Genomic DNA, 23,194 nt, shown 5'->3' with positions numbered 1-23,194 from the left:
TCCCCGCTCTGCTGGCTCCCCCCACCCGCGTCCCCCTCCCCGCCGTGCGTGGCTGGGCATCGCGAAGGGGCCGCGCCGTCGGGGCGCACCGGTGCGCACTGACCGGGGACTTGTGCGGGCGGGGGGAAGGAGGGAGGGGGACGGGGTGCGGGGCAATCCCGGCCCGGCGGGCAGCGGAGTCTGTGCGGGGCTCACCCAGTCCTTCTGCTTCCTTAACAAAAGAAAAACAAGCCCAGAAAAGCCCAAAACCAAAACACACGGAAAAGCAGGGGGAAAAAACACGTTGGGGGAGATTTCGGTACTGTTCGGGGCTTTTTTTAAGTATTCGATATGTTTAAGAGGGCGGAAATTACGAAATGGAGGGAGATCAAACGCTCTCTTGCTGGCAGGGACGTGTTGAATAAAGTGATAAATGACAGGTACGGGAATAATACATTCAAATAACTTGCAGATATGCCTGGGCGTATTTCGGAGCCGCCGCGCTCTCGGCGCAAACGCGCTGCGCTCCGGCACCCTCCGCCGGCGGCCGCGCAGCCCGGGATGGGGCCGCGCAGCCCCGCCCCAGCCCCTAGCCCTCCCGTTATCTGCTTTTCAAATTCATTGCTTCAGTCTGTGGTCTGGGGTGGGGGACGGGTGAGGTACAAGGCAGGGGGCTGCGGGGATGGAGACCAGGCGGGAGGGGGACGAGATGTTTTGGGGTAACTTCTACTGGAGATGCCGAGGGGGTGGGTCCAAGGGGGGGTTGTCCACAGCGTGGCTGTAGGTGCCGGCGTAGCCGTGTACCCGCACACACGTGTACGCAGCCGAAACGCGTTTCAGAGCCACGTTCGCTCGCTTCCACCTCTTCACTTTAATTTTCTGTGCGTGCCGCTGAGATAAGGGAACCTTTTACTAAGAATCAGCGAGATGACAGTGAGCAATGGATGCTCTGAAATTGCCCGTGGTGACTATTTAAAACTGTGCCTCTGCGTGTCTTGTGTGTGTGTAAAATGAAAGATATTTGGAAGGGAGGGGGGCGGGGAAAGGGACACAAATCATTTTAATACGCCTTAATGATCAGCTCATATTACTGTGGTAGGAACATCAGAGAAAATTAGTCCTACCATTACGAGTAAAACATTGCTCTGGTACAAGAGTTCGTAGCTACATGTACCTTCCTAATAATACGCACAATTTTATTTATTTTTACATGCAAACACCGCTAGCAATTAGCCGTGTGATTATACTCATGCATTTCATTGTGGTTTTAACTGATGTCATTCCGCATTATTCAACCATATGAAAACAATTTTCAATTAAGATAATGGCACGCCTTGAAATTATGCAAATGCTGGTCGTATTGTGTAGAATAATTATGACAAATGTAAAGCAGGTAAAAAGTTTCCTAATGCAGTTGTGTTTTACACCCCGGTGATGTCATTTCCCCTCTGGTCGAAGTTAGTCATTCATTAGCAGAGTAGCAGCAGCAGCAATAGCAACAGCTCTGAGTGATACTTCTCTGGCAGGGAGCCTACAGAAACCAGCGTTGAGAGCCAGGGCCTAGAGAGGGCAACATAACGCTCCCATTAAGAAATGTACTTTGTTTTCATTTACTCCATTAACTTGTTTATAGACATAGGAATGATTTTTTATTATTGATTTTTAATAGTTTGGAACAATCCAAACAGTGCTTGAGGATGTGCAGGCAGCAGAGAGACAGAAGGCTGTGTGCTGGCTGGGTGGGGGTAACTGCTCTCAATGCGGTGAAGGGGCAGCTGTTTCCCCTTGGCACACCAAGGTCCCGGACCCTTTGGTAAGTGATCCATATTGATCCCCAGATGGGCAGCAGGGCCTCCTGACTCTGGACTGGGCTCCTTCTGCAGGAGGAGATGTGTCTCTTGAGTCAGATGCATCTTACAGCCATTAGAGGGGACCTAATTTCTGGTGTGGGACTGCTTATGGGATAAAATACCTCATCTTGCTTTCAGTGAGTAGGGATGGAGTGAGCCCGTGCTTAAGCATGTATTGCAAATCTGTGGTGTCTGAGGCAAAGGGTGGCAGGAGTGCTTGCTGTCACTGAAATTGTTGGTGAGGGTAGCAAGTGGCTGAATCGCAGTCTTGTGATCAAACCCACCAGAGATTTAGGCACAGTCTCCAGCAGCTACCTGCGCTAGTGGCATGATTAATAGAAGCAGCTGGCTGCCTGTTTTCCATAATAGCAGCACTGACACTATGACAGTATTCAGCTAGTGGCTGTGAGAAGGGAGGAGAAGCAAGGAGGGATGTAATGCTTCTGTTACTCAGAATTTTCTGATGGCGTATTTTATCTGATTGCCAAATGTTTCAGCTAATCAGCAAGAAGTGTAAATATAAGTCTTTTTATAGCTAGCTGAATTCATCATCCAGATTGAAATATAACCCTGACTGCTGCTAAAACTGGATGTTTCCATGCACTGCCCAAATCCCATTCAGTTCAAGCCCAGGTGTGCTTCTACTTCAGTACCCTTCTCTCCACCGAAGGATCAGCATCCCCATCACCACAGTGGAGAAACTCCCTTTCAGTGCCAGGAGCTGGCCAGAGATTGTCTCCCAGGGAGTCTCAGTGGATGTTGAATGTGGAATGGGGCTACTCACATGCAGCAGGTATGCGTGCTTCTGACCCTGATGCTCATTGCATCCCAAGGAGACATGCCTGGAGAGGCTGGGACCAGCTCTGGCATCACACTCAGACCAGGGGTCTTGCTGCACAGGAACAATAGAGTCACTTTTGTAAGAGCAACAGGGCCTGTGAGGCCACTGTTACATGAACTTGAAGAGTTTTGTGCTACTTCACTGAAAACTTCGTTGCTGCTTTTAAAACACTCTAGCCTGGGGACGCTGCTTCTCATCTCACCATTAAGCCCAGCCACTGTGGCAGGTTCAACACTGGCCAGAGAGCAAAAGCACCCTTCTCTGTCTTCCCTCCAGCAGGGGAGAAGTGATTCTCCTCCATCCCTACAGGGCCATTGCCAAAACAGTCTTTTGCTGGAGGAAGTCACCACCTTCCCTTGATTTTCTTATTCACTCTGGTCTGGTGCAGTCCCCTGTCTCACCTTCTGCATGGGTTGGGAAGACCTCCTTGATGGCAGGTACCTCACACAGGGGTCAGAACAGGATGTTGGGAGGCCGATGAAGATCCAGAGAGAGCACCTTTAAGGGCACCCCATTGTGTTTGAAAGAGTTTCATGGGGTGCATGGGGTAAGCAGGCCCCAAGCTTTTGCTGGCACCCAAGTGTGAGAAGCTGTGTGGTGTCAGAAAGTGCCTGCCTAGTCCCCTTGTGCAGTGCCCTGGTCCTCTGGCATTCAGGGGACATGAGCTGGGCTCACCCTCCAGCCCACAGGGTCTTGGCCAAAGCCTTCTCCAGCTCATTTACTGCTCTCTGCTCCAAGGGGTGATGGGGGATTGTGGAATGACTGACCTTTGCAACAGCAGTTGTAGGGAAAAATGCTTGTTAGTGCCTTGTTGCTTTTGTGTTTTTAAAGCTGTTGGTATTAATTAGACTAGGCTTAAAAATATATCTCAAAGTTGATACTCATTAAATCCAGGTATGTTATTTGATGTGATGCATACATCAAATACCTAATTAATTCCTAATAAATCCTAACCAAGCAACTAATTAATTTTGCATGGTATGACATTCCTGGCATTGCTCTGCATCGTGGTGAATGCTGCTTCCATTGAGGCTGGACTGTCAGTGGGGATCTGCCTTTGGTTCATTCATCAGGAGCAAAGTTTACTAGGAACTCATGTTGATTTCATCTCTTCTCCCAAACTGGGGATCTGATGCAATACTTTTCTCCTTGCAAATAATCCTTACTCATGCAAGTAATTTACATGAGTAAGCGTTGCTCATACAGAGGAGAGGAGAGAGCTAGTTTCCTGTAATTATTTCCCTAAAAGTATTTTGCATTTTCAGACTAATTGGGGAAAAGGAAAAAACAGAAGTCACTCTATAAATGTGTGTAATTTATAATTTCTGAAGAGATTCTTCCAGAAAGTTAAGGGAATCAGTGAGTTTGTTCTCTCTTCATTTCAGGATAGATGCTGACAGCATCCCTTGAAAGCCTGGTTCATTTTGTAGGGGCTCTCCTTCCCCAGTGCATAAAGGTAGCATAAGCTGGCCCAGGCATCGTGTCTTATACTAACAGTGCTTTATGGCCACCCCCCTAGAAAAACGTGCTACTCCCTTTGCACAGTAATAGATTTTGGTTTCTTTACAGACGTAGGATTCTGTACACTCTTATTTGAAATAAGAATAGCCCCGTTTTAGTCTCCACGGTCTGTGCCTTATGCTTGTATCTGTCAACACTAGTAATGGCAACACGTTTCAAACATGCAGATTATGATTATTAAAGGGTGCTTTAAAAATCATGCTAATAGCATCAATCTCCAATGTACACTTGTTCAAATTAATTCAGCTTTAGAAATCAGGCACACTGTAAAAGCAGTGTTAGAGAAATGGCATTTGTCATGAAATATCGTGGGTTTGGTAATTGCATATCCACTCTGTATATTTTTATCTCTCTCACCACCAGTAGTATATGCTGGCAAAGAAAGGAGAGGGCAATGATATTACTCAAAGAAGCCACATGTTGCTAGCCATTAGCCTGCAATCTAGAATATCTGGTCATTTAAGACAGGTTCCTTTAAAAAAACCAAACAACTTTTTATTTTATTTCCGTTCTTTCCCTCCCCTTCCCTGTGTATTCAGACTAAAATACACCCACTGCTTTCCAGAGTTGCTGTTCCCAGTCTGATCAGTGGCACTAAACATTAAACTCTTGTCTTTGGAGAATAATAAGCCTCACATGGTACACCCTCAAGCATGTTGAGATACTGTGCAGGCTGGAAAATAAAAATGTTCTAATTGTGTCTTTTAAATAAGCATAGGAATGAATTAATTAGACTATATTTTGTCTTCAGTTGCTTAGTTACACAATAGTATTCCTAAGTGCAAGTAAGATAAATTGGCTCTTTTTATGCTGTTTGTCCCTTAATCATAATTACTGTATTGCTCAGGAGAGTAACACATACATAGATTTTGCATTTTTAATAATATTCAAACAATATGCGAATGATATAGAAAGTATGTTCTGGTTCAAGCTCTTGTGTACTTTTATTCGGGAAGAAGTTCTACTGCTGTGGAAGCAGTATTTGCATTAGTTGCTCAGAGAAGTAGTTCTGGGAAATACATAATTGAAATATTCTTGCAATGCTTGTTCTAGCCCTTTCATATGCATTCAAAATAACAATGCCATAAGTCTCTGAACAGTCATCCACTCTTGATTTAAAAGCATTTTTTTCTTTGTGTGCGTGTGTGTGTGTTTCTGTGTGTGCAGTGTGGGTTCACACCCAGCGTTAACCCTGCACAGCCTAGACTCGCATGATTCATAGTGTTGTATCAAGTTGATATTTTTATTTGTAGCTAAAATGCAGTCAGAAGGTCAAATGAACATCGGCATTTTATGGCATTAATCCAATGACCTTAATGCTTGGCAGGCATCCATGCTTCTATGCAAAGGTGCCAGGGTTACAGATAATAAGAGTTTGTTTTCATTTTCTGGATATTTTAATCTTTTTTTGAGAAGCATTGCATCAGATTTGGGGGCTTGGGGCTACTCCCAGGGGCCAAAACTTTAATGTCTTACTGGGTTGTTGAACGTTGGCTGCTAACGATGGGCAGATTGATACAGATACTGAACAATGGAAGGTTATGGCAAGAAACCCCCTAGACATGCTCAGTGGATGTATGTGAAAATTGGCTCCATTGTTCTGCTTTATGAAAAGCAAGTAAATTATTTACAGATATTTGCTAATTAAAGCACACATTGTTTTACCAGCACAATAGAACACAATATAACAAAAGACAAAAGAATAAGCTTGCATAATTTAAACCTGCTAATGCCATGTACTCCTTGTTAAGAAAAAATATAATTATGTAATCTATGAGGAAAGCTTCTAGTACTGTAACTGTAGTAGACGAAATTAGGAATGAATTGCTTGTCAACTTGCCTAAACTAAAACAGCTCTTTGCGATCTGTGAGCTATCTGATGGGAAAACATTTTGACTGAAGCCCATTTTCTATTTGGTCAAAAGTTCTATCTGCAGTGACAGATACAAATTCAATTTGAACCTCTGGCTGGGAGTGGAAGGAGGGAGAATAAACACCCCTGTCACAAAGGAGGAGGTTCACATAGAAATGTCATGTCTAACTGCTCACAGCCATCCCTCTGTGCACCCATCTACACCCCACTTCTGGCCCCAGTGTATCAGTACCCCAAAAAGCATCCTACGGAGACGTGGTGTTCTGCCCCAGGCTGTTTTGCATGTCTTGCTTTGGAATTACTGAGTCATGTGGAAAATGCTGCTTGCTAATACAAGGGAAAGCAAAAACCATAGGACTTTGCATGCTTTAGCCATGTCCTTTAACTTTTCTCTTGTTTTTTTTTCTCTTGGTTTTGGACTCTGGCAGAAGGGATGAACACATCAGTGTGAGTTTCAGACAGCTCTGTGCAGCTGTACTTAGGCTGGGGAAATACCTGTCATCTGAATTTAACAAGATCATTATAGCCCTTTAAAGTAATTAGGAAAGGATTAACAGATGAAAGGTTCTGCCATGGCCTGTTCAAAATTCTCTTGTGTGCCAGGTAAATTCCTGATCTATGCATGTTTCCCTTCTCAAAGTTTTCTCCATAGGTTCATGGGTGGAAAGCAGTGGTCTCTGTAGGTCCCTGTATGTGGACACCTCTGGGTTACAGGTCCAGACCCCAGTGGTCAGTTGTGCTCCACAAATACTTTTGGGACACCTGTGTCTGCCCTGGGCTAGGCCATGCAAAGAGATGGCACCAAATGAGGACTCGGAGCAGGGTTAGGGGAAAGAGAGCTGCCCCTGCCTGTGCCAAGCTCTGGAGCCTCTTGTGAGGCTTTTCTGTCATTCAGTGATCCCACCTGCAGAGCATGAGGAGCAATTCCCACCTGGCAGAGCTGTGCCCTGGTCCCTAGGTCATGCTTACAAGGGTTCTGCTGGAAGAACAGGAGAGTGTGTGGCGGGACAGTCCTTTGTGTGCCCTGTAAGGGAGGCTGAACAGAGCACATCTCAAAGCCAGGCCTCTTCCATAACACAGCAGGTTTTTTAGCCGGTTTGTAGGACTGTGTGTTGTGAAGTCTTAACTTTTCTAAATATTCCCAGCCCACCACTGGCAGAAGGGAGACAGGGCCTTTTTACTCTAGAGGAACTCTCTGAGAGCAAATCAGTCCTGTACAAATGCTTTCTGCCTCTTTAGAGCTGGATATGGTCCCTGAAAGAAGTGCGGCTTTTAGGAGATGTTTCTGGAGACCTGGATTCAGGTTCCTGAGTGACTTCGGGTGAAAGGGTTTCTGCTGCTGTCCCAGAGCCCTAATAGTATCTGTATGGCAGAGAAGAGCTCTGGACTACAGACTGTGATCAGGACCTTTTGTTTTGACTGTGCTGTCAAATACACATGATGGTACTTCCCTCAAAAATCCAGGTAAATGCCTTCCTACAGGAGAGGTGCTTATTGACAGCAAGCCCCCTCCTTCTATGTGTCTGCAGCATGACCTCCTGCTCCTCAAAGGAGTCTAGACTAGGGAACGGGATTCCTGTGTCGAGAGCTGCCTTTTTACATACACATGGTATGGGAAGGTCTTTTAAACTTAAATTGTGAAAACCCTAAAATATAAGTGGGAGTGTAAAACCAGCCCAGAATAAGAAAGGCCTTTATGCCCAAATGAAATAACAGTTCTGTTATCCCTAGTGAATGCAGTCCATAAGAGTCACGCTGTATTTTTGCTCCCATGGATGAATGTGTTTTCATCAGCAACGTACTGAGTTGTAAAATATGCATCCCCAGCTATCTACTGTGCTAAAGATTTCACAGAAAAGGCTTGAAGATGTTTTCTAATGCAAATCATACTGATCAGATAAATGACGTGCAGTGTCTCCTGTAATTATCAGCAGGAGTTTTTATAGTACATCTCCTGTTTCTCTCTAAGCCACATATTTTATGTTAGGAGACAGCCAAGCAGGTGTTTGACTCACTCATGCCCTCCAGAATTCCTTAAATGACCTGTGGAAGTACTGGAGTGAAAACAGTCTCAGCATGTCAAAATTTTGAGATATCTCAGTTGCTGTAATTCTTTTAAGGCTGTCTCAATGTCTCTAAAATATAAATCTTTCCTAGTTATTGGCAATGAGTAAGGAGTTGTGATGTACCGTATGCGGGTGTGCAATCAAGATGTATGACCTACCTGTGCTCCCTGTGACTCCCTGACTTGTAAGAGTTAATATTTCTTCTGAAAAATAATCATCTGCTTTAAACTATTATAACTACCTGACCTGTTTCCCTGAATATAAGTATTTCAACCATCTGCTGAGTCAGGCAATATAGCATTCTGTGCTTTCACGAGGCTGTGATGGTTGCTTAGACAACAGTGACATAATATTTAAGCATAATGGCTCTCAAGAAGATGCTGTCCTCTTCTCCCTGGATGACTTCTCTGGAAATGCAAATCCAGTATGCTCTTAAAAAACAAGAGGTGGATAAGAAGGGTTTGTGTCACCATCTTTCTTAACCATCTCCCCATTTTCTACTTGATAGGTAAAAGAATTTGCTTAGAAGTCTTGTAAGACATGCTAAAATTACAGGCTGATTAGATAACCATTTTAATAGAAGCAGCTAAAAAAGTGCCTCTTTCTATAGTCAGTGCTTATTTTGATATTTAGACAGCATTGTGGCTGGGACCACTGACTGATTGGTCAGGGCCACCTGATAAATCTCATTCCTGAGCAGAGTTGAAATCTGTGCTGGTTGTTTTCTCTTCTTGCTGTAGCAGGAAAAGATGGTAATGAAAGACTTAGCTGTGCAATGGATACCTCATAAACATATCACTTCAGAGCATAGCTAATACATGATGAGTTGATTTTGTATAGATAGAGATATATATGTGCACTGTTTGTGATGTGGGTGGTTCTTCATGTTTACCCAGAGATATAATTATGAATGACATGAAGGTTATGCAGCAGATTTCTTTAATCTTCTAAAGGTTTGTTAGTCATGTGTCACCTTTTCCCTGGTTTTTATTTTTACAACATTAATATTCCTTTGTCATCTTGTTGAAGGTGTTTCTCTGGGAGGGCTGTGGCAGTAGATAGTGGTTGATACCAAATGGGTGCAGGGACTGGCAAAGCTCTTCTGCAGGTCCCAGAGCAACTTTTGTTGTGACACAAGGCTTAACCAAAAAGGAGAAGGACCCTTTTGTCAGCCTTTTTCAGCTGTTGCTCAAAAAAGACCAAACCCAAACATCTCAGTAGTTGGGGCTGAGTGCTTGGAAAGGTTGCTTAAGAATGGGTGAAAGCTTGGCAAGGCACACTGAAATTCCAGAGCTAGTGAGATAGTCGGGTGACCTCTGTTTGGGTGATGTGGCAGAAGGGCAGATGACCTCTTGTGTCAGCAGACTGCCAAGATGTGGGGAAGACAGCCCCACTGGAGCTGCCTGTGGCTCAGGCTCCTCAGTAAGCAGACTGGAGGCACCCTTGCCATGCCTTGCTGGGTGACAGTGTTTGTATGATGAGGCACTGGGGGAGAAATGCCCCTGGAAATTTAGTCCCACACTGGTGAGATCTATACTGGCAGAAGAGGACTGCAGTCTGATCTGCAGTATTTGAGGAGCTGGGAAGAATGTGGACAATTCTGTGGGAATTGGGTCAAAAGTGAGTGGTGAGGGAAGGGAGCCGATCTGTCCAGTCCTGCTGTGTGACAGGCAGGGCAATCCAAGGCAGGCTCTGAAATGGTTCAGGTAATTTTTCCATTTCCCACCTTAAAATGAACTAGACTGTGTTTCCTTTGTGCCACTGTGGTGATCGCTGGCAGTACAAGGGGAGGAGAGGAATTTGTGGGCCAGCCTTATGCCCTTAAGGATGTAGCTGCTGCAGGGGTGACCAACTGTCCTTGGGGAAAAGCTGGTGTGGAGGTAAACTGCTAGCCCTGACAAGAGCTCATCACTTGTGGAGGGAGGTTTAGCCCAGAGCCCTTATCGCAGTACAGGGACAGTGTGGACTCCTTCTGTATTTTGTGTTTGTGCTGGGCTGCTCCCTGGTGCCATCCTGGGCAAGCCCTTGCACTCTGTGGCTGTATTTGGAATCTTGGTGGCATTTTGCAAAGGGCTGGAGAGGGGCACAGAGTGGTCTTTTTGCTGTGTCTTTCTTTCCCTGGCCCCTCACATCAATGTGGGGATGCTGAACACCCCATGTTCCCGTGGCTGGATGTGGTGCTGCTACAGGAAACTCATGGCTGAGGTGTGCTTTCCCCAGCTCCCCAAAAGGTCCCCTGCTCCTGCCTCTGCAGTTTGCCCTCCATAACAGCCTGGGCAGAGCGCACCAGTATTGCTTTACCCTTGATGAAGTAGGGCCATTTTTTGGTTGGTTTTTGGTTGTTTTTCTTTTGTTTTTGCTTTTGTTTTTTTTTAATTCAGGGTTGGTTTTTTTTTCCTCCTGTGTACACATCATGCTTGTGTGTGCGGAGGTTGTATTCTCAAAAACAAGTTTATTCATTGATGATGTAATAGTGATTGTACTTTTCTTTTGGTTAATAAATTGTCTGCTCAGCTTACTTTGTATGCCAGCCAAAATTAGTCATACCAGTTCTTGGAAAGGATATGAAGAAACTAGTAATTGAAATCATAATCATTTGATCATGAGAACTCTTTGGAAAATAATATTTTAACCAGAAGCATGTTGTATCTCCAAGTCAGGTTTTTGTTGGGTTTTTTTGTGTTTTTTTAACTGCTGCTAAGTAGATTTCTCTGGTATGGAATATTAGAAATTGTGTAGTAGCTGGTGATGGAATTCAACATCCTAAGAGAGGACTTCATCCAGAAATTGCTGAGACTGTCTGCAGGCAGGCTGATATTTATATATATGTATTTTTTTTTTTCCATCCTGACATTTAATAATTACCATGTAATAGCTATAAAATGCATAGCAACTACAGCTTTTTTATTTCAAGTGGATAGTGTAATGAAATCGGGTGAATCCATCTATTGAAATTCTACTTTGTAGTACCCAGTGCTTGTTTACAAAGTATTGACATTTGTCATAAGCAGAGATTTGAAGCATCACTGTTATTGTTTGTTGTTTGGTAGAGGCTCTTATGCTGTGCAACGATGAAGGAAAATATTTTATTACAAGCTTGCTTAGCATATAAACATGCTGTTCACTTCTGACCAAGTATTTGTTGTTGCACTAAATGTAATGAAGGTGCCTGCTTATAAAAGGTTTTGTGTTATATAAGGAAGAGTGAAATATCAGATCTGGTTTTTTACTAGAATTACTTCAGGTTTTGTATTGTGTGCAACTTGTCACAATAAAGCTTTTTTTTTTTTTTTTTCCTTTTTTCCATTGAGCAGTATTTATTTCCTGAGGAATGTGTTCAGTGGACAAAAAAACACACAGAGAGAAACAATTGTGCTTTTCCCTTTGTTTAATAACCCAAATAATTTCTCTCCGCTTTGCAAATACTTATGTTTATTTAAGAGAAAAATTTGATTCTGGTTTATTTATTTCAAGAATCTGTAACCTTATTTAGTGTTAGAAATGTGTGGTGTGCAAGGGGTGGTGTACAGCCAGCTCTTGTTACAGCATGAATTATTTCTGCTGTTTTAACCAAAAAATCTGGAGTGTATCTTGCTAGATATGTATGTATATTTGTTTATTTTTTGAGGCTTTCTTGATCCCTTGCTCACTGGAGTCAGCTGTAAAATATTCTGCTTATTCACCATGACTGAGAGGAGTTGATTGTTTCCTGGAAGGTTAAAATCCACCAATTAGGACTGTTTAATTTGAGTGTATGTTCTGGAGGCTAACCTAAGTTTAAGTGCTCTTCTTAGAATGTATGTTTTAGAAGGGGGGGAAAAAAATTACCGTTCTGATCTTGAAAAAGGTTTTAAGAAACATGAGAATGTGCAAGTTTCTTTTAGTGGGAAGCACATTTATGTAGTATTTCTTTTGGGATTACATCACAGTTTTATTTAATTTTAAGGACAAAAGTTAAATTCAGTATTTGTGTATAAGCCAAGGGAAAATGTACCATAAACATAGGAATTTTCTGGTGAGTCAGAGTTCCAAGAATCTGAGATTTACTTAGTCCATTTATTTCAGGACAAACTATAACCATTAGTCACCCAGCCATGAATTTTTATATTTGGAACTAATTGTACCTAAAAAGCAAACTTTCCCTCAAGGCTTTGGGTTATACAAAATGTGATTTGGCAACCTGCATTTCAAATGCCTTTTAGGATCATTTCCTGGCTCTAGAAATTGTCTTTAGATCATGTATATTTGCTTCAAATAAACAACTAATATTTCCACTTAGGTGTCAAGAGGAATAAATTAAGCACTAACTATTCTGTGATACAGAAAGATTACTTTTTAGGCTTTTGCAGGAGTCAGTGCAGGATGATATTACTGGTTTCTCAGTCATCAGGGAGCCCAGAGTGACATGTTGTATTCTCATCTGATCACTTCTTGCAGGATGAAGTTATTGCTGTTTCAGAAAAAGTTACTGTGAAGCTTGAGGACTTGGCAAAATGGGCACAGTCCGATTTCTCCAAGTGGAAGTGTGGTTTCCGGGCTGAGCCGGTCCAGCCCATGGATGTGGGGAAGAATGGGCAGAAAGAGGCCTTGACAAGATACAGACAATCCACACTGAACAGTGGCTTGAACTTCAAAGATATTCTGAAGGAAAAGGCTGACCTTGGTGAGTATCCCTTACTTTCTTTTGTGGGAAGGGGCCTGTGTGAGAGTGTCTTTTGAAGACAGATGAGCCTGATCCTGCCATGCCATTGCAGATTTCCACGGTATTTCTGAGCCTGGGACAGATGTGTGGCCATGAGATACCTGTGTGGGATGAGTGGTGGTAGTGAACTCATGTCAAGCTCCTTGCAGACTGGTGTGGGGTAACACTCTGATACCTGTTTACCCTGAGCACTGCATCTCAAACCCTGAAGATGTGCATTTGAATAGTTGTCACAGGCTCTCCCTGGGGCTCTGCAGGCTGGGGGATCAGGTCAGAGCTGTACCCTGTGGGGAGAGAAGGCTGACATGTCTTCCTGAGGCCTCTTGTTACAGGCAGGGATGAGCAAAGGCCTTTCAGTTCCCATGTCCCATCTTACAGAAGCTCAGAGGTGCTTACCCTGACTCTGCACAGTTGGCTCTGTGTCTTGTTCAACAGGGATGTGTCCCTTCCATAGTGTTTCCTTGTCAGCTTTATGTTTCTATAGGGCTCTGTGAACACTGTTGTCTCCACACACAGACCTGTGCTTTCTTCCTGTTTGTTTTCAGAAAGGGAGTTGATAGCTCTGCTACTTCAGATGGTTGCAGAGAGGCTTGCAGCTGTGGGACTCCTTTGTTGCATAGACACTCACACCTGTAGTACCTGTGGTGGATTCCCAGGTCCAAGGGAGATGGGTCTCTTGTTGGTAAACATGCATGTTTGCGGTATTTGGACCTTGGATGTGTAACAGCTGTCAGAGATGGCACTTTGAAGTGCATACCAGGGACATTTTTCTCTTCTGCCAAGTTTTTATTAAATGTTCCATGTTTGAAGAGCATCAAGTTTAGGCCATAATGTGTGAAAAGGTAAGAAATTAAAAGCTAAACCTTATGCATTTGAGGACATGCTTTTGTACCTATGTGAACAGGAGTGCAGGGCCAAGTTCAGTTTTATAGTGTTGTGACTAGGTTGGCATCAAAGCCAAATTACATGAAGCTGAAGATCTCTCTTGGAAGATTTATCTTCTGCATCTCATTTTTCTCATCTTATCAAACAGTGAAGTGATTTTGTCAGTCTCACATTTTACCATTACCTATGTAGGTTGGAAGATTAAGGTACAATTGGAAGTTGATCTTATTTTTCATTACATGTCCAGGAATAAAAATAAGCCATGCAATTCTTTCTCTCTTTGCTTTTCTCTGTGGTTTCTTTTAGTTCATAATTACATGCAGTAATTTTCTCTGCTGTTGCCCTGGTATCTTCTTTACTCACTACATTTATTTGCATTTGTTTGCTGTGTCAGAAGAATTTAATGTTTTTCAGACAGAACTTTTGTGTGCTAATGTTTTCTTATTTTTGTTTTCAACAAAACCCAACAACACAAAACCCTTGTGGTAAGTTATGAAATTGCTGTTATCTACCCGAGGAGTTAGGGAAAATTATCTTTAAGCCCAAAGCTTATAGTTATATGTTAAGCCTTTCAACATAGGGGTTATACTAAAAATGCTCATGGAATGCAAACCTATATGATACAATTTTGATAACCCCACATTCTGATGTTGCTGATTCTCAGTTGCCAGTGGCTCTGGCTTTGTTGTTGGGTTGGGTTTTCTTTTCATTAGAAAAGGAAATTTTAGCTAATGTTTGGTTATGACTGCTTTTATCTTCGTAATGACTGGTTGACAAGTGAAATCACAAAGACCTATAGCTGAACTAGATACATTGATATAGGCAATTGATCCAGCCTATTAAGGGAATCAAAGGAATTTCCTAAATCTAGTACTGAGATGATTTTTTTACCATTTGAAAGAGCCAAGAATTTAATCTTGTTTTGCTTCCTGGATCTGACATGAAAACTCAGAAGAGTGGTGACATTTGAAGCTTGTGGAGCAGCCCTAGTTGGTGTCCTGTAGGCAATCCATGAGCTCTGGTGTTTGTCTCATCTATGGTGTTTAGCACCCATGAGAAGAAGAAGACTTACTTCTCTCATTCTGTGTGGTTGGTTAGGGTTGACATTGCTCTGGGAGTTGTTATGTCTCTAGCTGGAGGCAAAGGCAGGAGCATGATGTGCAGTGTCTGAGGTGTTTGAGCTGCTGGTGTTGTCTCTTCGATGTCAAATGGCAGCTTTACTGCCTATTAGGATGTGTGCCCACAGACCTTTTCCAATACTCAGTGTCTCACCAACAGAGCAGCACTCAGCTGCAGTGATCACAAGATTAATTAGCAGTAACTTCTGCAGCAGGTCTCCAGCACAATGGAATGGGGTAGTCTTTCCTCTTAAAATAGGGAAAATAAGGTTGAATTGTGTAAAAAGAGCACCGTGCACTGTCATGCAAACATCCCTCATGTGATGCTGATGTTTAAACCTGGCTGTAGATGAATGTTGAAAAGGCCTAGATAGACAGTATCTCCTGGACCCTTTTTTCCTATGAAATGGCATGTTTCCATTGCAGAAAAATCCCATAAAAGTGAGTAGATTCTGCAGCTTTTCCTACTAGATGTTTTCGAATCAAGCTCTGGAAGGTAATAGGAAATTATATCCCTGCAAAAGAGCTCAGAAAAGCTTTACAGAAGAAATAAAATCAGTTTTCACACACTATCCAGGAGTGGTGAGGAGTGAAATAACCTGGATTAAATGAAAACATGGCTGATACAGAACCAGAGAAGTGTCACTGTGCAAACATACTTAAACACGCCACTGGGAGTAGGGCAGCTTCAAACAACAACAGGCAAAGTGAGGCCTTGTGAGCAATATGTTCAGTGTCTTAGCCAAAACTAAGGCAACACCTGGTTAATCCACAATCTGTAGAAACCATGAATTTATAACTGAAATTTGACCCTAATTCAAACAAGGTAGTTCTATCTCCTTTTTGGTTCTCTCTTTCTTCTCTTTTGTTCTCTTCCCCCTCTTTTCCCTGTTTTTTTCTTCTTTCTTTTCTTTCTTTTCTCTTTGTCCTTCTTTTCTGCAGAAACTGTTGGGTTTATTTTTTCTGTAAAATGCTGTTGTTTTTATCACTAGTGAATTATGCAGAACTTTTCCTTAGGACTGTATTAAATAAAAGATCTCACAATAGCATTTTTTTGTGTGACCCTCAAGATTTCAGCCTGAAAAATGATTTTAAAGAATTATTTCTTTCTGCCTGTTGAGATATTTGTTATACATTCTGTCCCTTTCTACAAATATGTCAATACTGAATGCTAGCAGTTTATGCCTTAAGACTATTTATAGCTTTCTGAATATTTCTTTCAAATGTTGAGGAAAAATAAAGAGTAACAACAATGCAGCATATAAAAATAGAGTTGCTCAGGAATGTATTATTCATAATGAACATGAGAACCTGTTTTTCCAGAAGAATTGGTCTGATAAAATCATTCACTACTGAGGCTGCTAGTTATTTATTTTTGTCTTTAGAATTATTTAGGGAATTTTTCTTTGTAATAAATGGACTTGTATACCCATATTTGGTAAACCAGTGGGAAGTCACCAAATGAGGAATTATTCATTTTACAAAATGCTTAACAACTAAGCAATGTAAACACTATCAGTTAAATATGGCAAAGTTGCATATTTGTATTCCTTGGGCTATAGTTTGAAAACAATTCAAATTATTTTATATAACATTGCTTCTTAGAGACTTCCTTTAAGTGAAGTATGAAAGCTGCAGTGTAAGCTTTATTGGCCTATAAATATGTCATTATAGTTGGACTACATTTATATGCTTTGGATTGTTGTTTAAGCCAGGAGAATATGTCTCTACAGGTTGACTTTTTATTGAAACCCTTTGAGGCATACAACAGAATGTATTTTAGGCCAAGGTTATTAAAACAGCATTTTCATTTTTGCAGCAGACTCATTGTCAATTATGCTGCCACAAACTGTCTGTGGATAGGCAGTTATGAATGGTTTAATCTCTAAATGTGTCTTTAGAAAAAGAAATAAAAGATAGAGGAGTCAGAGCTGAAATTGAGAGAAGAGGCTGAGGGAAAAATGACTGAATTTAGTGCTCACCAGCTCTGTTGGTTTGGGTTAGGTGGGGCTAGGGAGCTGCCTGGGTTTAGCCATGTAACAAAAGGCCTGTGTTGGGCCAGGGAGATGGGAGCTGCTGCTACAGCCAGGCAGTCTGCAGCCCTCTGGCTCTGTCATAACAGAGGTCTGGGTTTGGTCCCCAAGCTGGCATTGCCACTCTTTTTATCCATTCTGTGTGAGTATCATGCCAAAATAGGCGATTAAGGTTCCTGCACTGGCAGTGTTAGTAATGGGATGAGCAAGTTCTGGTGAACTGAAGGGGTTTTGCTGCACTTACTGTTTGTTCAGTTCCAGTGAGGGGAAACCCAGAGAAAATTTAGCGATCAGTCCTGTCCTGCCTTTCATTTCCCACAGTCATGCATTTGAGGGTATAAAATCTGGATCTTTGTTCCCTGTGAAACCCAGGGAAATCAACTACTGCTCCCAGCTGAAGTGTGTATTTTAGTAGTCATGCTTTTCTAGTCTGTAGGTGGTTTCCCAGCAGTTGTTTCCTACTTCTTTTGTAGTAGCTCCTTTGAACTCTCCAGAGGAGCTTGCTGGGCAGAGCTGGGTACTGCAGGACTGGGTCACCCTCTTGGTTTCTTATCTTTACCAGTCTCGTCATTTGCTTGTCTTCACTTGGAAGATTGCAGTTCCTTACTAGATCTTGTGTTGCCACACAAATTGGCAAGTCCACAGCAGACTGCAGTGAGTTTGGAAGGCTAGGCAGAGCAGGGATGAGCTCTTTCTGGAAGATGCCAACTGCACAGTCACGGACCCCACTGGGCTCTTGCATGGCCCTTCCAATTTAACTTGCCAGTGGCCTTCCAGCAGGTCTGACTTCACCAGATGAAGATTATCAAGTTATAATGTAGTCAAACTGTGACACAATCAAAACTGATAGTCTGCAGCTGTAGCATGTTCAGACAATTGCAGTGACTTCTGGTCTGACACTGACTCTCCTTTTTTCATTGTTTGTTGCATGCTGCTCAGTTCAGGCTCACCTGCATCACTTGATGCAAGAATTTTCTGACCAACTAATTGGCTATTTAGAGTACAGCCACTTTGTATACTTTGTGCCTAAGTCCTGCCTCTCTTCCCTTCCCGTTCTCTCTCTGCGCTCTTTGCCTCTTCTTGTGCCTTCCTGTCCCCTTTGTCCTAGCTGAATGCCATTCTGATCTTGATAAAGCTCCTGTAAGTGTCCCATTATCCCATTTTCCCCTCTCTGCCCTTGTGTACTGTATGTTGTTTTTTGTCTTGTGTGTCAGACTGACCTCTCTAACTCATTTTAATCAGCCCAATTGATACAGTTCTTTTGCCATAGATGAGGCTAATACATGACATCTCTGTTGTGCTCCATGGAGCCTCAATGGAGAAGGATGGCTCCCTTGGGAAAAAAAGAGGCTGTGGCCCATCTTTTTCTTCTGTGTTTGTGCAGCTTATAGCACACGCCAGCACTACTGCCACAGGACAAGAATACCAGCAGGCTGTGGAGCAGGAAGCTCTGTTGGGATGACTATTCAGAGAGGCTGTGGAGCAGCAAGGCTTAATTTGATTTAACAACTGCTTTTGGTTTAATTACTGCTTACCTTTGGTGTTAACATGTTTGGGATCAGAGATAACCTGAGATGCTGAACTGACAGACAGAGATAAATATTTGTTTTATTATTGGTCAACCAGTTAGTTTAACAAATACTTGTTGGCTTCAGTTGTTGCTGAAAGTTGGCTGCTGAAAGGTGATGCAGTTGTTAAATTCAGTGTCCTTCAGTAACTCAGTCCTGGGGATGACCTTATCTTCAGTAGCATTTTGGGGTCCTCCCTCCTCAGTTACCCCTCTCTCATGAGCCACTGTTGCTTTCCTCTACATCTTCCTTCACCTCCGGAAGGAGGTTGGTGGGGTCCTTTTGAGGTTGTCTGTCCTTCTTGAGGCCATCTGTTTGCTTGAGCAGTGCTGGGATGTTTTAAGTGCTGTTAATTTCTCCCTTTCCCTGGGGAGAGCCTACTGCATTAGAAAAGAAAGCATATGATGATGACAAAAATGTTTTACTATGCAGCACTGGCTGTGGAAGCCTTTCAGTCACCACTGGATTGTGTTGAGCCTCATCTATTTGTGATTCTTGAAAGAAGTTTTAATGCTGCACACCTCAAACTTCAAGCATGCCTTATCAAAGAGATTTGGATTTCTTATCAGTCTTTGACCCGAACTATTAACTATATACCAGAACCTTTGAGCTTTTATAAAAAGGGAGTGAAATTGAGGATGTGAGTATTTTGTTCTTTGAAATGTGGAATATGCCAACAAATGTAAACAAAATCCCAGGTAACTTCCCTCTTGGTAGCCCCTAACTCACAGTGGCTGTTCACCACCCACCCTGTTCTTGTAGCAGGAAGAAGCTAACATGATTATCAGAATCGTGCTGATAGCAGTTGTCACTGTGTCAGCATTTTCAATTATGTATTGGTATGAGAGGGCACTTTGCCATTTGTGTAGAGCACAGCCATTTGCAATTGCAGTTCTGGTCTATTCAGAAACATCAGAGAAGGAATCACTACTGCAAACCAAGAGGAGAAAGAGTTAAATTTTACTGCCTGTGAAGCTAGAGAACTGCCCTGCATTCTCTTAAAGTTGAAGTTGCAGCAGTTTGCAATATCAATAAGAATTTTGTTGCAGCTTCTGGCTGGAACAGGATAGCCTACATAATTACAAAATAAATAGATAAAAAAATAAGGACCATTCACAGCCAGTGTCAAAGCAGCCAGTGTGGGACAGTGTCCCTTTAAAAATGTTTGATGGCTTTTTTAATTTTTGTCTGTTTTTAGCACCAGGATTGACCTTGCCAGGCTGTGTAATAACCCACGTGTCTGCTCTCCAGGATTTTTTCCCTTCTAGTCACTTCTGAATCTTGTATTTAATTCTTACTGGCCATGGGTTTTTGTTCCAGTAACTGGAAATATGTGTGTCCTGGTGCAGTGCTGCTGTGCTCTGAATCGGACTTTATCTCAGTGTATACTTTTTTGGGGGGATTTTTTTTCCTTTTTCTTTTTTTTTTATTTTTTTTAATCATTGGTTTAGAGGGTGCTGTTTTCCTCCTCAGCCTTCTCTCTATCTTCCATCCTGCCCATACTGTTTCTGGGTCCCACAGGGACCCAGTTTGGGATAATCTGTGTTGCTGCGCTTCCCTTGCCCAGCACCATGGAGGGAGGTGATCAGTGGTCTCCTCTGTGTGCCATGGTTGCTGGTTAGATGTGATGATCCCCCATAGATCACTGATGCCTTTTTCCTGTGTTATATCCTTTCCACACAGCCAGCCAAAAATTTGCTGAGTACTAAAATCTGTAAACCCAACATCTATGTAATGTTGTGGTATGATTGGGTGGGCACCAAGGACATCCTCTTTTTCCCGTCTGGCTGCTTTCCTGTGCTGTAATTCTGTGCTGCTGGAGCCCAGGACTTAGAGTCTTGCAGTCATCTTTGACTCCAAGTGCTGCGTTAATCAAGTTGGAGCTGTCTTCATACTAGCCCATGAATCATGCTGGCTTGTGACCTTTGTGGCTGTGCTGAGATGCTCAGGCTTTTCTGTGGGTTCTCTTGATACCATGGCCAGATCTGGGTGTCATTTCCTGTGTAGGGAGAAGAAGAAAAGTCAGAGCAAATTTATTCACCACCTCCCTTCCAAGTCTTCTTGAGTTGCTCTTTATTACTCCCATGCTCAGAAAGACAACTGGCCCTTTGTTTATAGGCACAGTGTGATGTGTCTGGCTTCTCATTACCTGTTTTTCTAAGTATCCTAGTCTGGTTCTGACTGTGTTGTTGTAGAAAGGCCAGTACTTTTTCTCTGAGACACAATATTCATCTTATAGATGACCTGTCTTGTGTTATGGGAGGTTGTCAAAGAGAGCATCCTTTGTGCGTCTGAACTTGAAGGTAGAGACTTGCATTTTATTCCTTTTCTCTTCTTTTTGTGAAATCATTTGGTAGGACAGAGGCACACAGGAGCAAAAGCTGTCAGTGAATGGCCATGTCATTTATGGAGATCTCAGCAACAGCAGGTGATGATGGCTCCTCAGCTTGCTAAGGTGGACCTTTGCTTGGGCAAGCAAGGGAAAGTCAGAGGTGGGAACACTAGAAAGAAAAGGAAGTTGTTGGACAAGATTATGGGAAGGGGCTTGGCTACAGCAGCTGAGTGGGCAGTAGCAAATGTGCCTTCCCAGCACAGGGATCTCCTTCAGCACTATGTATCATCTTTGTGAGCCCCAAGCAGGGCTCTGTGGGTACACAGGAGAAGACTATAGTTCTGGCAGGTTTACCTTTGTTAATTGAGTTTTAAGACTCTCAGTATCAGTTCTGACATCTTAATCCCTTTTGGTTAATTTGGGTCATGCTTTTCTTTGCTGGCTTGGTGATCCTTGTGGGATGAGAGCATTGATAGATGAGGGTGTTTGGGAAGGAAAGGGTTAAACCTAGTGTGTGTACAAATTGGAGTGCAATTTCTGGGAGTGGGTGATAAAGAAACATATATTTAAAAACTGTAACAGCAGGAATTGTAACTTACTGGGTAAGTTTTGTTTTAGAGAACGTTGTGCCATAACCTTTATTTACTTCATTTAGTAAAACCTGTACCATGTAAAGTAAGTTCCTCCTTAATTTTACTGCTAATAATAATTTGCTTGTAAAAATGAATCCTCAGCACTGTAAACCTTCAGCTTGGGTCTATCTTGCTCTGTAACATTGTGAAGGGCAAGTAGTTAATGGCATAAAGAAGCTTTTGTTAGTGATAGGTAATGTGTATGATTTTAGCAGGAGTATATTTTAGCAGCTTGTAAAAAATCAGGGTGATTTTTTACATCTGTGCACTGCTGCATAGTTGATATATGTAGAAGCTGAAAGTCAAAATAAGCTTCTAAGAGAGCCTAAACATTTAAATATATGTATCACACCCTCATTTTAAGATGCCGGTTAATGACTTTATGAACATGTTGGCAGCCAGAGCATTATATGTGGTTTGAGAAATGTATCTGGATATGCTTGGTAAGCAGTATTGTTCTGACAGTGTACTAAAGGCCATCTTCAATTTGACTGTGCTCTACTTTGTTATGCTGTGAAAGAAAAAGATAATTCAGCAGAGCTGAATTGTGCTGTCGGCGGGAGACGCCACACTTCAGAATACAAATATTACTAGGAATAAATGAATCATTAGAAGAACAGTAGCATAAAATATCTGATAAATGAACTCCAGGAGTCTGTGCTGGAATAAATTTAGCATTCACGGACAGTACCATAACATGTGAAATAATAGTATCAGTTCTACATTCAGATGCCAAAAACATTTATGGACCCAGAATAATTGTGAATTACAAGGCTATAAATACATAGAGAGGATTTGGTGATATCATAATAAACCATGAGAAATTTGCTAGGCTGGTTTCTAATGTTACCAGAACCTTGAGATATATTTACAGCCTTGTTCACACTCCTGCAGTTTTAGGGGGCAATTCTCCTCTCACAACATGTTCATCATTCCCATTAGTGCCAAAGGGAGTTACGCATGTGTGTCATGAATGGAATAGATCCCCACACAATTCAAGGATCCTATAACGAACATCTCATTTAAGAAAAAGGTGGGAAACATTCACTCTCATCCTCCTCCAAGTTCCCCCACGTCCTGTTCTGCTCTTGTGATTGAGGCTAGTGAAGGGAATATAGGTGAAGGATGGCAGAGTTGATGCTATGTTCCTGAACATTTTATCCACAGTTTTATAATTTTTTTCACTTTTTATTATTGAGAAACAAAACAACCAAAGCCCAGATATTCTGGTCCCAGGTTTCTTTCAAGTGCAGGCCAGTGCATTTTAAAAGCATGTTATAAATACCCAGGGGAAGTCTGGGATCATCGGCCTGTCCTCCAAAAGGAGCTTTCATTGTTGCGATACCAGATCCATTCCTGATAAGAGCAGTTAATTAGGAACTGGGGCTGAACTGGACATAGTATTCAAGAGCATGTTCAGCTTTCAGCATGTCCCACTGTCACCTGTTTGTAATTAAGCCTGGTGTCCCCTCCCTTGCTGAGTTGGGGTGGTGACAGTCTCTTGCAGGTACTTAGTGTCGTTCACATGTCCCAATATTAGGTGAATTATAGCCCTGCAAGAGGGGAAGGTGCTTCAAGACCCTTCCCCTCCCAGCATGTCTCCGCAGCCAGGTATGCCATGTTACCCACCTCACCCTTTTCATAAGTCATTGGCAAAATACAGACATTCAGTGTGGTGCAGAGCAAGTCTGCTCAGTAATGCCACGTTCTTTAGTGCTGCAGGAAGTCTCTTGACTGACCAAGTGAGCTGCAGTCTTTCTGCTCATCCCTCTCCTGGCTGTACATCCAGCCATG

At 42.5% G+C, this 23,194-nt stretch overlaps 1 protein-coding gene across 6 annotated transcripts in view; it reads left to right on the top strand.

Annotated features, from left to right (window-relative positions):
* Positions 1 to 23,194, top strand: part of ARID5B (AT-rich interaction domain 5B) — a 119,667-nt gene that overhangs the window by 629 nt on the left and 95,844 nt on the right. For 5 of the 6 annotated variants that reach the window (XM_005520426.3, XM_014250420.2, XM_088059801.1 and 2 more), the window contains one exon: positions 12,568 to 12,793. In XM_005520426.3, coding sequence (XP_005520483.1) covers positions 12,568 to 12,793 — 226 coding nt within the window. Of the gene's footprint in view, positions 1 to 12,567; positions 12,794 to 23,194 lie in introns of those variants that run through there. The other variant, XM_088059803.1, reaches the window with a different exon arrangement.

Source organism: Pseudopodoces humilis, chromosome 9 (genome assembly GCF_049639895.1).
Source record: "Pseudopodoces humilis isolate 2021_Gansu_Grassland_sample_001 chromosome 9, ASM4963989v1, whole genome shotgun sequence".
In the NCBI taxonomy this organism is placed as follows: Eukaryota; Metazoa; Chordata; class Aves; order Passeriformes; family Paridae; genus Pseudopodoces; species Pseudopodoces humilis.
The sequence above is the reverse complement of the archived record's forward strand: the minus strand, read 5'-3'. Positions and strand labels throughout refer to the sequence as shown.